The sequence below is a fragment of the Plectropomus leopardus genome, chromosome 13, assembly GCF_008729295.1.
Source record: "Plectropomus leopardus isolate mb chromosome 13, YSFRI_Pleo_2.0, whole genome shotgun sequence".
In the NCBI taxonomy this organism is placed as follows: domain Eukaryota; kingdom Metazoa; phylum Chordata; class Actinopteri; order Perciformes; family Serranidae; genus Plectropomus; species Plectropomus leopardus.
In genome coordinates this window covers 32,374,672-32,388,958 of record NC_056475.1, presented here as the reverse complement: position 1 = coordinate 32,388,958, position 14,287 = coordinate 32,374,672, and the positions used below count along the sequence as shown (strand labels likewise).

General features: G+C 39.9%; 1 protein-coding gene across 1 annotated transcript in view; it reads left to right on the top strand.

The window, feature by feature from the left end:
- The first annotated feature begins 2,483 nt into the window (after positions 1 to 2,483).
- The window catches only part of dscama (Down syndrome cell adhesion molecule a), a 150,254-nt gene continuing 138,450 nt past the window's right edge, over positions 2,484 to 14,287 (top strand). Inside the window, 1 exon segment of the mRNA XM_042499673.1 lies at positions 2,484 to 2,556. Coding sequence (XP_042355607.1) covers positions 2,514 to 2,556 — 43 coding nt within the window. The 5' untranslated portion in view covers positions 2,484 to 2,513.

The window sequence follows — 14,287 nt, the reverse complement described above, 5'->3', positions numbered from 1 at the left end:
TTTGCTCACTGGTGTTGTCTCTGTGCTTCCTCTAGTGCTTCTCCTCTCCGAGCTCCAGTACTACGCCGCCCAGCCACCTTCAGCTCTGTTCCCTTCGGACAACTTTTGCTCCCTTACAACCACCAGCCTCAGGCTCTTCCTCGCCACGGACAGTCCTCACTCCCAGCCACCGCCAGCCTCACGTTCCCTCTCGCCATGGACAATCTCTCTCTCTCTGCCACCCTCAGCCATACGCTCTTCCCCGCCACCCAACAGCCACTATTCCCTACAGCCTCACCTGTTTCTCCCCACCTTAACGCTCCCCAGCATCTTATTTCCCCTTACCCCCATTATTATTATTATTATAATTAAAAGATCTTTGTTAATTGTTTGCTCTACGTCTGCGTGTTTTCTCTTGGGTCCTCCACTCTCGCTCTTGTTGCGCGGAGCGTTACAGTAGCAGTGATAATGGTCTGTTTAATTTTGGGGGTGCCTGGCTGGAAGTGCAGGCAGTGGCAGGTCCTGTATTCCTGGTGCAGACCACGGTCACGTGCAGATCTGATGTAGATGCTAAGTCTAAGAGACAGACACTGTGTCTGGGTGCAGGACTAAAGGCTGGCTCGCCTGCTACAGTATTTGAACATAAACGGGCCACACTAGATTCTAACAGTCACATGGCAGCGGATGTCACTGCAGTTACCATTGTGTCAGTGCCTTGAAAATCATTTCAAATCCAACATGAAATGCACAAGTGGCTTTCTTATCACAACGCTGTGCCTGGAAAACATAACCTGGATGTTTTTCCCTAATTATCAAAGGGAAACACTTATTGGGTTCATTTTCCGTAATATTCCTTTAGATAGTCCAAACAGTCATTACCAAAATGAACAAGGCCTATGGTTCCAGCTTCATTTTTTTATGTTATATTTTAATATGGAGGTCACATCTTGTCATTTTCAGTAAAATGTATCTACACTGCTTAATTCAGCATGGCGTGCTTTAGTTTTCACGTTGATCCACAGCCTCCCCCTGAGGGGCTTAAATGGAGGTGAACTCATGCAGGGGGCTGTGGATGTCTGACATGGCCGCTGTTTGATGCCCCCTGGTGCAGTTAGGGTGTGTGTGTGTGTGTGTGTGTGGGGGGGGGGGGGTCGCAGCTTATAGTTGTCAAGGTCAATTAATGAATGCAGGCATGAAACTGGCAGGATCCCCCCAAATGCCCAGGGCCTCATGAATTATCCAGAAAACACATTAAAAGACAGAATCTGATCTCCTCCAATTAAGATAATTTAGCATTTTCCCTGACCAAATGCTGAAAGTGTAGCAGTCAGGTGTAGCCTACATCACTCCGTCTGCCTCCACCCCTCCTTCCCTCAGCATCCATCCTCCAGCTTGCTACACCACAGCGGAACCAGCAAAGAAGAAAGTCCCGCATGAGCTAATTTTCTTATTCGTATAAATGTAGATTGCCCTCTCTGAGGAGGACACCTTAACCCGTTCTCTCTCTGTTAAAACAAAGACAGTTTTTCTTTTTTGTTTGTTTTTAACCCGCTCATTCAGAGGCTCAGCTCTGCGCCCCCCTGCCCCCCAACCCCCGCACCTTTAAGGCAGTGGAGAGGGAGACAATCGGCTGCAGAGATGGAGGCGAGGGTTTATGTCTCAGTGCTCTGAGGCAGGGCAGGTTTTAAGCGCAGGGACCAGTCTGCGCAGTTTGTGTGTGCGGCTGCGAGGGGAAGATGCGTGTGCTTGTTGCTCGCCGGACGGAGAGAGGCGGCGAAGAGAGAATGAGTTTTCAGCGCAGCTAGCAATCAACTCCATGCGCTTTTTAATCCTCGGGAAAAAAATCCAACTTTTACGCATTTTTTTTTCCATTTACCTGAGATGACATGTTGGGCTGTTTTCAGTGCAAATACTTCTAATTCAGTTCGTTTATTTATTGATTTGTAATTGATCATTTTCTTTATTTCGATTTTGGAGCCTTTGGGGTTTTTTTTTGTTTGTTTGTTTGTTTGTTATTTTGATTGTTTCATCGTGGAGTTGAGTGTGCGCATGCAGTTTGTTCTATGCGTCTTCAGCCTCTGACTCAGCAGCAGCAGCAGCAGCAGCAGCGGCGGCACATCTCACCTGGACCGGAGCGCACCGAGCCGAGCTCCCTCATGTTCCACGCAGAGCAGCGCTTCGACACGGGGGGAGGGCTGCACTGAGGCCCGTCGCGGTGCAGTCAGTCGAAAAAAACGGAGACGCACAGTTGTGGATCATACACTAATTCCCGCCGTACCAGAAGACAATCAACAGCAGGAAGAAGCTCAAACCTCCTCCTCCTCATCGTCTTCCCAACGTGAAGGATTGAGAGAGAGGGAGAGAGAGAGAGAGAGAGAGAGAGAAAGAGAGAAAGAGAGAGAGAAATTTGCAAGCTCTCCTTTCTTTCATTGCAGTTGACTTGTTGCAGAAATAAAAGGAAGAAATAACAAGAAGAAAGAGTGTGGGGAGAGAAGAAGAAAAAGCATAAGCTTGGATATTGAACGGAGCGGGGCATGTGGATATTGGCTCTTATCTTTTCCCAGTACATCTTGAATGGTAGGTGATGCATTTGTTCACGGTAAACTTAAAATGTCTGTTAATTATCCCACCGGGCAGAGTGTACAAATAATAGCATTTAAAGCCTATAGGCTAATCATTTCCACATGAAATATATAGATTTTTTTATTTTTTTTTTTTAATTTTTAATTTTTGTCTTGGAAATTGAACGGGAGAACGGGTTGTTGCCATGTCCCGACACAGGCATTTGGGCTTTTCGGGATTCGATAATTATTTTCGCATTCTTTACAGAGAATAAGTGTTTGAACGGTTATCCACTAGTTTTGAAACATTTACGATTACCCTGTTATCAAATAAAGATAACGAGAAATCTACACACACTCACACACACACACACACACACACACACACACACACACACACATACACACACACACCACAGAGGGAGAGAGGAGAAATGTAGGTTGAGTGATAGGTGCACTATATGCTGCATGAGGAACAAGGCTTTGAAAAATTTAATAGTTATTTTAAATTTTATGCAACTGGATTTTTAGGAAATTCTAGGCCCCCAAAATAAAACCTCTGAATAATTTTTGCTTCATGCTCTGCTTGTACATTAAAGGATAATTGATTGTTTCTTATCAAACTGCATTGGGCCTCAATCGGGGTGTATTTTCCTACATCATTTTTAGATGCTTAATGTGCAAATTAAAGCTTACCCTTTCACTGTTTCACATACAAGGCTTATTAAAAAATAAACTTTAGTGAATAATTTCGTTGGTATGCCTTTGCATGTACACCTGGTGTATTTACAGTTTGTTTGCTTAAATCTTAAATCTGGCTGCAAATTACATTCAAACTGAACAAATCTTCATTTCATGAAAATGAAATAATTTCTGTTCAAAATTAATTCTTAATTAAAATATCTACCACTAAACCAGTGAGCATGATAATGAAACATGTAGTATATTTACTTGCATATTATATGAAATAAATATTGTTGTAATTTTAAGTATTAGATAAGTTACACATATGATTGTGTGTTTGCATGCTTTTTGTTAGATTTGTCGAGTATCCTCTGTAAAAAGGATTAAATAGGTTGGCTTTGCTTTTTTTCTGGCATTGCACCCGCCATATTAGAAGCACAGACATGGAGTCATTTCGGATTGGAAAAAAAAAGAGACAATCCCTTTTAAAGCCCTTATCACCCTTGCCCAAGTACACACCTCAAAAAATGCATCCAGACCCTTTTTGTGCACAGTGAATCCCTCTAAAGATAGGGCTGATAATTGCCAATTGTTTGTTTTGGGACTAAAGGTGACTGATTTTTACAGCGAATACGAGAAGGGTGTGTAAGGGAGGGGGGCAACGAGCAGGACAAGGGGCTGTGGTGTAGGGGGTAGGATGTACATGTGGTGGAGGGCAGAAATCATTTCAGAAGAAATTGGGGTATTTGGAAGATCTTTTGTGAGAGAGACAAAGAGAGAGGGGTTAAAAAAATCTAAAGTGGACACAATGTAAAGTGAGAGTAGAGGGCGATGCGTCAAGCTAAGATGACAGGAAAACCATTTTGTGGCCATGCTGAAGGGTTCGGTGAAGGCAGTGGTTATTTATAGTAGAGAAGAGAGTAAAAGCAACGATACTGATGTAGCAAGGAGTCTTTTCTGTAATTGAGGCTGGACAATTTTAAAAATCAGAGGACACTGCTGTCCGTTTCAAACCTCATACTGTGCTGAGATCTCTGTTTGCTGAGCACGATCTACTGCTTCGCTTCTGAATGGCTTTTTTAGTCTCTTTGGTCCCGGCAACAGCGTTGCAAAATGGCTGCTGCTAGAGACATCTACATGGAAACTTTGAATAGCAACAACAGCACTTGTAATCTTGACGAATGCTACATTTATGGTTACTGCTGTTGCACTTTCATTCATATCGACAGACCCGCCTCTTTTGTCACTGACCTTTTGTATTAATTCAGAGATTCAAATGTTGATTTTGTGGCAGCAATTACAATATTCCAGAGTACATTATGACAATCCACTACTTGTATTTCAATTCTCTCTGTACCGTGCTAAATTGACAGTATAGGCAGAATAAAAGGGCCATGAATGTTGATCTTTAAACAGTATTCTCTCTGCTGCACTTTTGTTTTCCCCAAACAGACCTGCAAAGATTAGTCTCAATAAGCTGCTTCCGTACATTTTGCACCTCTGCAAGACAGAGAGACATAGCTTCCTGAAATAAAGGCTTTTAGGGCTATGGTCCAGTATGGGCTGCTGAAGTTGTCTCTTTGGAGACCTGGGTAATGAATGTGCTGCAGTGTGGGCTTTGGGCTTGAGCAACACTGCACTTTGTTCAGGTGATCCTGGCAATGCTTCAGCCTATTACCATCTCCTGATAATAGTCCTGGGAGTCACATTCTCTTTCCACACTTGATCTGACTGAGATGCTCGATTGCTCAAACAGACATACAGAATCTGTTTTTGGCTGTTTAGGTTTTAATGGGTGTTTGTGTGGATATTTAGATTATTTGCATTGCCTGTTAGTAGAATATATATTTAAAATATTACAGCTTCATTTTGCAGTGGTTGTTTATGAATAGCATCAACAGTGGAAACTCCATTTTTCTCTGAATTGTCATTTGCCAATTTGAGGACACATTTGCAAGCTCAACTACAGTAGATACATACAATTTACTGCTGTAGACACTAAAATCTGCTGTAGAGTTCACTTCACTGGTGCTTGAGCTTTTAAAGTGCTCTTGCAGAAGTGTCTATTAAAATCTAAATGGAATTGGAACAACATATTCCAGTTATGAAGAGCTAAAATTGGGGAAATGGCATAATGTTGTTTTTGCTCCGCTATGCCGGGCGGGGCGCGGGTGGGGGTAGAGGGGGGATCTGACACATGCTCAATTGGATGCTAATAAGCCTTGTAAATATACAGCCAAGCTCCTCAATTGGCTCTTAGTATCCCTCTGTGCATGTGTATTTTTAGCTTTCCATTTAGGATGATGAGGGGCTGCTCGAGAAAAGGTGGCTCTGCTTATTAAAACATAAGCATTTTCAGTATGACTTGATCCAGACTTCAAACATGATTAATGTAAGGAAGAATTTCTTGTCTTTCTACATTTTTCCTGGTTCAACTGTCATCACCAGCAGTTAGACTGCTCCAAGGCACGACAGAGATAAGAGCCAATCAAGCGCACAAAGGAGAGGTGGGTTTGCAATGAAGGTTTCACACACATAGACGTCATTCAGTGGTGTGTATCCAGATAACTGTGCCATCTAAGAGCAACTGCTTGATTTTATTATTTGTGTGTAGCTTAGTGGGTCTGGAAAGATTGTGAACAAAAGTCAAAGTGACTAGCACAAAATTTACTTCAACCCAAACCTTAATCTTTTGTGACCTTAACCAGTCCACATATCAAAGTATAAAGTATCCAGTGTATGAATGTATGTGTGAATGTGGCAAGAAGTAGTAGTGTAACAGGGCTTGAGTCCTTGAATGTCTAGAAAAGCTGTAACAAGTACAAGTCCATCAACCATCCATCCTATTGTCTTTCGGCGTAGTACTTTCTTCAGTCAAAAAAAAAAAGAAAAATGTTATTAGCAAACATAATATGGGCATCCATTTTTTCCCCATGCACTAAGGATCAGGACATCACTCTAATTCTAATTTGTATTATTGCCACATGGACATTTTGTGCCAGACACCTTCTTCAGCGTGTAGATATGGCAGTATTGGTAAAAAGAACAAGTAGAATATGAAATAATTATGAAATCTTCTTGACAGTGATGGGGTTACAACACCATCCTGAAAGCCAAAATTTCATAGAAATGTCAGTCTTTAAGATGATCTTGATGTTTTGATGTCAGATACAAAGTTTGGTAGTATTTGATTTTAGCTTCTTTTTTTTTTTTTTAACCAGTCAAAACAGCAATGCTGCTTAGAGGTCACATTAAGGCCAGTGGGAAACTAGGTCTGTGCAGACTGGTGTTCTTTGGTATACATCTGTCACTTCACATAGAGCCAGGGCGGGCTGACAGAGTCACAGCAACACACATCAGCAAACAACAACTGAGCTCAGCTCCTCAGCTGCACATTTATATTAGCACACCAGTCATCATAATGTAGGCCACTGCTTATGCTGTGATTATTTTTTTTTTCAAGTAAGTGGTCGTCATGTCTTGTTTTAGTCCTTACCAGAGCAACTGTATGTGCTGATGCTACAATGTATTAATCACATAATGTTTTTTAACAGTGATAGAACGTGTATACATTTATTTCATCCATATTTTTAACATTACATGTTAAACCACAGACAATTATTTCTTAACAGTAGTGTAGGGAAAAAAGCAACCCAAAATTAAATTAGTTTTAAATATTTTTCAAAGTAATTTAAAAAATCAAATTTTTTATTTTCCATAGTTACACATTCAGTAATATGTAATCTGATTGCTTGAATTAAGGTCAGAACTGTTTCTTTATTGACTTTATATTTTCCAGCAGTGATCAACTGAAGTTTAGTTTCTTGACTATCTTGGTTTAACTGTGCATGAAGCTTAATATGAGAGGGTACTGGCGAGATGCTGTTGTCATGTAATCACAGGATTTGTCGCTGCCATTGGCTCAAGATTTTTGTATTGCTTCACTGTGTGCTTGTGCCTTAGCTGAGCTGTTCAGATGAGAGTAGACTCAAGCATATGTTAATGGGTGCACATTGAACTGTTAAAGGTTTCATTTAACCCAGACCGGAATGCTTAAGGAGATGATAGTGTGTAGTGAGGCAGAAAAACAGGAGGAGGAGAGGAGGAGGGAGGGACACAGACTCAGCTTGTGTTGGTTGTATCTAAAGCTTAAAGAATCATGTTGAATCAGCCTGTCCAAGCACACATCTCTCTCTCTCTCTCTCTCTCTCTATATATATATATATATATATATATATATATATATGTATTTGCTTTTGCTGTTCCTTGATACAATCCGTTAGAACAGATTAAAGATAAAAATACTTCCAAGCTGAAAGTTTTATGTATAAAATCAACATTGTTAAAGATGCTAATCAAAATCTGACATTTACGCACATCTACCACTTCACATGGTCAGAAAGCACATTTGATTGACTGATACATCATTACAATTTTGTGAGACAGCATAGCCAGTCACTAGAAATCCTGTTATTTGTTTGTGTGTCATGTATTGCCTGTGTTCCTGCAAAATGGCATTGCTTTAAGGTATAATAGTTCAAACACATAGTGAGTAAACTCTGTAAAAATAATGGAGTTTTCTGCAAATGTTAACTGGATCGATGGCTTAACAAGTTGACAGTTAGTTGTGTTGTTTGTGTCTGTAGGCTTTCAGTTTAAAATAGGGCAGTAGGTTAATGCTGTGGCCACGCAGGTACAGCAAGAAGTAAGCTAAGTTGAGCTCAGACTAAATAAAGTTCATTGCTCTTTGCTCATTGTCTTGTTTACACTGATGTCTGCCATGACAGATGAAGAGGTGCCAGCAGGCAAACCATATTATTTAATTAGACAAAAAAAGCAGATGGTGACATTATCTACTTAAACCCATACAATGACATTTTAAGGCTGGTTGGCAGCTCTAGATCAGTACCTGCTGTATATCCTGCATCATTACAGACTATGTTGCAGTAATGGCTCTTCTGAGATCCTGATAAATGCAGTCACACGAAGACAGTTGTTGAGATAGCTTAATTGTGTTTACATAAGTTACAGCTGGGTTACAGTTTTTTCGATCTGAATTTGAATCTCACTTTATGAACAAAAGGTGACATTCATAAAGTGCTGCCAATTTGCCAAACACAGCGCTTGGCCTTACTCCACAGATCAGGGGTTGTGTTGAGTTTTACATTGACACATTAATTTTTAACTATCACGTTTTTTTTTAAATAACTTAATCTGATGTAGAGATTTTAGTTGCCTGAAGCCTTATCATCCTTTACTTCCCTCAAACCGATTTTCTTGGAATCAATTGAGAAATGTTGTTGTATTGGCAAAGATATTTGAACATTTTGTGTAACTTGTTTATATTTACTTTGAAGATATCGGCAAAATATTTTGCCATTGGACATTTTGCTTATGGTCAATGTTAATACATTTGCTATATTTGTTGATAAGGAAGCATTGCATTATCCCTCAAAATCCCTCAAATGCAAAGTACCAGTTGCATTGTGAATGTTATTGCTTGACTGATGGTGTTGTTACCAGACAACTTCTACAAAGACTGTGTGTTGGGGTTTCTCATGTGCCAAATGTATGGACTGACATAGAGACGGCATCCCTTTTCTTAAGTGCCTTTACCACTGCAAAACACCCACTAACACCAGCTAACATCTGTTTTTTGTATGTAATTGGAAAGGTTACAATCGTCATTGACTCCCAGGTCAGCTGACTCTGCAGTTGTTGAAGGTATGTAATGGCTCCGAGCTCCGATCGGCTTCCATTGTATTGTGAAGGAAATACAACACCCAGGTGGACACGCTAATTTTAGTCACTTTGCAAGATGCAATGACAGGCCACTACAAATTACCGTCCATCCAGCACCACCTAAAGATCATTCCAAATTAGTCTGCACTAACTTTGAGACAGACTGAACACACAAGAGAAATTAACAACAGCTCCTCTTTCTACTAAGTTCATTATATGTAGTGCACAGCACACACCAACAGAGCTCAGTCTCGGTCTCTGTTGGTTAAACAGGCAGCTGAGCTTAGAGACATCGCAACACCTAGTGGTGGAAGGAGAAATTAGATCTAATTTGGTAAATTAAGGATTTTTTTTCAGCCCAATCAAAGCTTGAACCGTGGACTTACTAACTAGATTACAAGCAAGAGTAATTAAGATGGTTTGGGTGAGTTTTATTTTGTTTCTGCTGAGTTTGACTAAAGTGCATTTTTTGATGAGTTAACATAGCAATACGGCCTTGTCAGTCTTCTGTGACTGATAGAAAGTTAAATTCAAAGGTGTACAGTTGTGTTTCTCTGTTTTATAAGGAAACGTAAGCAAATAGGTGAGAGAATATAACTTTTCTCAAAATTTTAGGGGTTTTTATTATGTATTTATAAGCCTAAAAAGCCAGCCTATTCTCCCAGTGCCCAAAAGGCACCTTGGAATACATGAAATGCTGCTGGAGGGCGTCAAGTGAGAATTTGGCTGGACATAACCAGTTGGTGTCACTCACTTACACCGTCATTTACCGTGTAACTGTGAAATTTCAGGAAGATATATGGATATGGAAATACGTTAACATTTTCACTGACCTTTTCACTGCTGCTTTCTACCATCTACCAACTCCTAACTGACTAATTTACTTTCTTGCCAGCCATGATGTTGAACAGGACACACCAGTAAAACACACTCACTGACACACACACACACACACACACACACACACACACACACACACACACAGAAAGGCATGCTTCTCCGCTACAAAGTGTACACAGCTCTGTTCTACTGGCAATGGGAAAGGAGTCTTTAGCATATTTTAGCAGCTTTAACCATGTTTAAAAAACCTGCATGTACATGCTACTTTTCATGGAAAAAGGGTAAACATATACCATAGGCTATGTAAGATAGTGCTGTTAGATGTACCAATTCAACTGAGGCCTTTAACTACCCTAACAACTTAGTATACAGCAGACACACTTCAAGTCCAACAATGTCTTCCATTTCTCACCTTCTGCTTATAACGTTTGTGTCGAATCATTGGCAAGAAAATACTATATATCAGTGTGTCCTCCAACTTTGTGTAACCTATGTGGTGAGGCAAAAGTAAGACTTTTAACAGAGGCTGTGGTGTCCTTCCATTTTAAATCATTCAACAACCATGTAGTCTTGAAGGTGTACAAACACCGTAAATGACTTTGACAGAATTCACATTGCTTCATACTTAATATTTGTTCATCAACCACAAACTTAAGTAGTTACCAAAGCCCAGTAATGACTGCTAGAGTAACCCACCATTTTATTTTATTTTTTCTCTTGATTTCCTGTTCATTCACTGGCCTTGCATAAGTCATAGACATACAGACATGACTGTGATTTGTTAGATGCAGAATGAGGATATACAATCAGCCTATAGCCCTCAGACTTAGGATATGAGGTCTCAGCTTCTTAGTGTTCTGTGCATGTGGCCAACAAAGCTGGCGAGCTGATAAATTAGACTATATACTGATATTTATTATGTGATTTTTTTGTAAACAAGAACAAAAAGCTTCCATCAAAATATTCACAATGTAATTCACGAAAGCACAGCTTATTCTTATCACGAGACTCAAGTAGGTTGGTCCGTACAACAGCAAAACATTGATAACAATACCAGTAATATGGTGCTCTACAGGAGCAGAGTGTAGCTTTATCGGATGGAATACAGAGAATGGGAATGAAAAAAATATAAATTTTATCAATTCATAAAAAATAAATGGTAAATTATATTGATTATTTTGTAAAAAAAAAAAAAAAAAAAAGAATATTAACTATAAAAGACATTACCAAAAAGAAATGATGGAATCAGGATCTCTCTGGCAATTTCCTCCCCTATGGCTGACTGCTGGATTTATTCACTGGGCATAACCAAACTATGCTAATTAGCATTCAAAATACAGCTCAGTTCTTGTAGCCTGAAATGTCTAACATTTTCAAACATTATGGCAAATGTTTCATTAAAGTGTTGCTAGCCCCCAGCTCCCTTCTGCTCTCATCTCCACTCTATCAGGCCTGCCCCAGTAATGATTATGCTAATTGCTGTTTGATCAGATGATTAAATTATAATTTAAACGCTCTGAATATGTTGATGTGTATTTTGCTGCCTGGCAGTGTTTGCAGAGCCCCCTGTCACAAGGCAGGCTGTCTTATACAAACAGTCCAGGTACAGGACAGGAAGAGCTGCATGTGGGGCTACACGGGGGGGGGGGGGGGTCATTATGAACAGATATAAAACCCTATTTACAATATACTGTGGTCTCATAATCATGTGATGATTAATAAAGGATCACTCACATCTGTATGTTGATTGAGTGTAGCTCTAATGCAGATCGCTGCCATTTTTTCACCATTGCTGGTCTCTGTTATTCTCAATTGCCCGTGTATTCATCAGGGTGATTTATAATCATAACAATGCCCACTATTGGAGTCAGTGCTACTCTGGCACCACAAGGTGTATTTTCAGTGTGACTATTCTGTGATTTTAATCTTGTTATGCTTCTCGACTGAAGTTAAAGTGAAAACTTCAAGATTTTTAACTATAAAGAAACACACACAGATTTACACGTTATAAACTGGCTCCATTGAATTAGAATGAATCAAAAGCACATTGAACTGGACACTGACCACTGCTGTGTTCATTTGACATTTGACATTTGAAAATGCTGATTGTTGTTAGTTATTGGTAAATGGACTATACTTGTATAGCACTTTTCTCCTCTTATTGACCACTCAAAGCACTTTAACACTACATTCAGTCACATTCACCCATTCACACACACATTCACACACTGGTGTCCGAGGCTATGGTACAAGGTACCACCTGCTACTCAGTAATCATTCACACACACTCATACTCCAATCACGCAGCATCGGGAGCAATTTGGGGTTCAGTATCTTGCCCAAGGATACTTCGACATGTTGCTCAGAGGAGCTGGGGATCGAACTGCTAACCTTCCGAAAAGAGGACGACCCACTCTACCTCTGAGCCACAGCCGCCCCAATGTGGTGTTTAATGGTGAAAACACCATTAAACACCACACACACTCATTCACTAGTTTGAGAACTCCATTTTTGCCCATTCCAACATCCATTTTTTCTTATCAGACAGAAAAATACAACCATACACCGATGGTGTGGTTTCTCACCAAACTATAATGTAACTGTATTTTAACTGCCTTGTTGCTCTCATTGTTCACTCAATTCACAACTCAGCAGAAACAAAAGCAAAACTTAACATAATGGTCATAGTTAGTCTTGTGTGTTATATTGTGTGTCCACTGTTCCAACAATCACCAACTCTGGTTTGGTCAAAATAAAGCCTTTATTTACTGAGTTAGATTTAAAAATATATTGATCTGCACGCTGTTTATCGCTGACCTCTCTCTCTGCCTGTCAGCTATTGGCTGATCAGCGGCTCTCACTCATTCTTTGGAGATGGTCATGGTGCTGTCGGGTTGGTTTTTTGGAAACGTATTTCCTCTCTGCTGTTTTGGTCGTTACTGCAAAATCTCACCTCGGTGATTTCACAACTTGCAGCAAGACAGTTTGTTTATGGAAGTTTACATGGAGGATGGCCTGCCGTAACTGTTGCAATAGCAAAAGTACACCTAAAAATGGCCACCTCACCTACCATCCTGATATCCTGATTTGAATGAGAATGTCTGTTCTACTCTCATTCTGTTTCTATGATTGGTTCACGCTAAATGAGGACTCTTCTGTAGTGGGGTTACTGTAGATGAGATACTGGTCTTTGAGGCAAATGGAGAACTGTTGAGGGGAGGGGAGGCAGGGATGGAGGGAGAGAGAGTTGTGGGGGTGGGGTGGGGTTTCTAAGGCACAAAAGGATAGCTATGGGCGGAAAGACAACAATGTCTAGTCATCTGACCCACAATCCCATTTAACCCCAGGACTTTGATTTGCCCTCCACTGTCAACTGTTTATTTCACCTTTTTGTTTCTCTCCTGCAAAGGGATTTTATATTCACCACCTCAAGATGATGCAAAACAACATATAATTTTCTTATAATGACTTGCTAATATATTGTGTATTAAAGACCATTATGATAAAGATGTAAACACATGTATTCTACAGTTTTCTATGAGGCTATGAATCAATGTTACCAGGGCAACACTCACACCTGCACATACAAAAATGTGACATCTTTAATGTTTGCTCAGTACTCAGTGCATAGACATTACATAATTTGGGAAGCAGTGTTAGATGCACAGAACTGATTAATAGAATGATAATTTCCTCGGGTTGAATAATGTCCTCTATCTTTTTGCACAAGTGAAATAAGTTAGTCACCTACTGCCTTCTCCTCTTTTGTGTGTTTGAAAATGTATTGTGCAAAAGCAAATGTTCATCTGAGTGGGCCATCTATACACCAATACAGCATCTCACTGCTTCCTAGTGGTGATTATGGTTCATAACCTAAAACAAGGCCCATGGAAAAGTATGTATGTGTGTTTGTTATATAAGCAGAGTTTTAGTATGCCACACACTTGAAATCCTGAAATGGTGGAGAGGTGTCTTGCATGGATTATTTGGCAGGCTTAAAGTGTCAAATTGCCATGTTTTGTGGTTTGTAACCAGTTGTAGCGCCACCTATTGGCAACAGAAAAAGACATACTTTGATGTACTCCTCTTCACAAGTTGAACAGATCCACCTCAAATGTGTTTGAGACCTGTAAATTATGAATTGTAAAGTTCTGGTGCATGCACAGTTTCTGGAGTTTTAGAGCAACTTTAATCCCTGAAAAATGCAATTAATTTGAGAAAATAATAACAATTCCTTTAATTTGAATAGGGTCTTCACATTGTTTGGTGCTCTAGCCCTAATTAAAGCTGCAAGCAGCATGCCTTCGCACCTTTGCATATGCCAATGTCAATGTCAGTTTTATTCAATAGCATATTTAAAACAACCATAGTTGACCAAAGTAATGAACAATCCTAAAACCAAGGGACAAAACTAGAAACCAGTAAAATATGATAAAAAGAGTACAAAATAAAATACAAGAGACACTTTAAGTTGAGCTGCC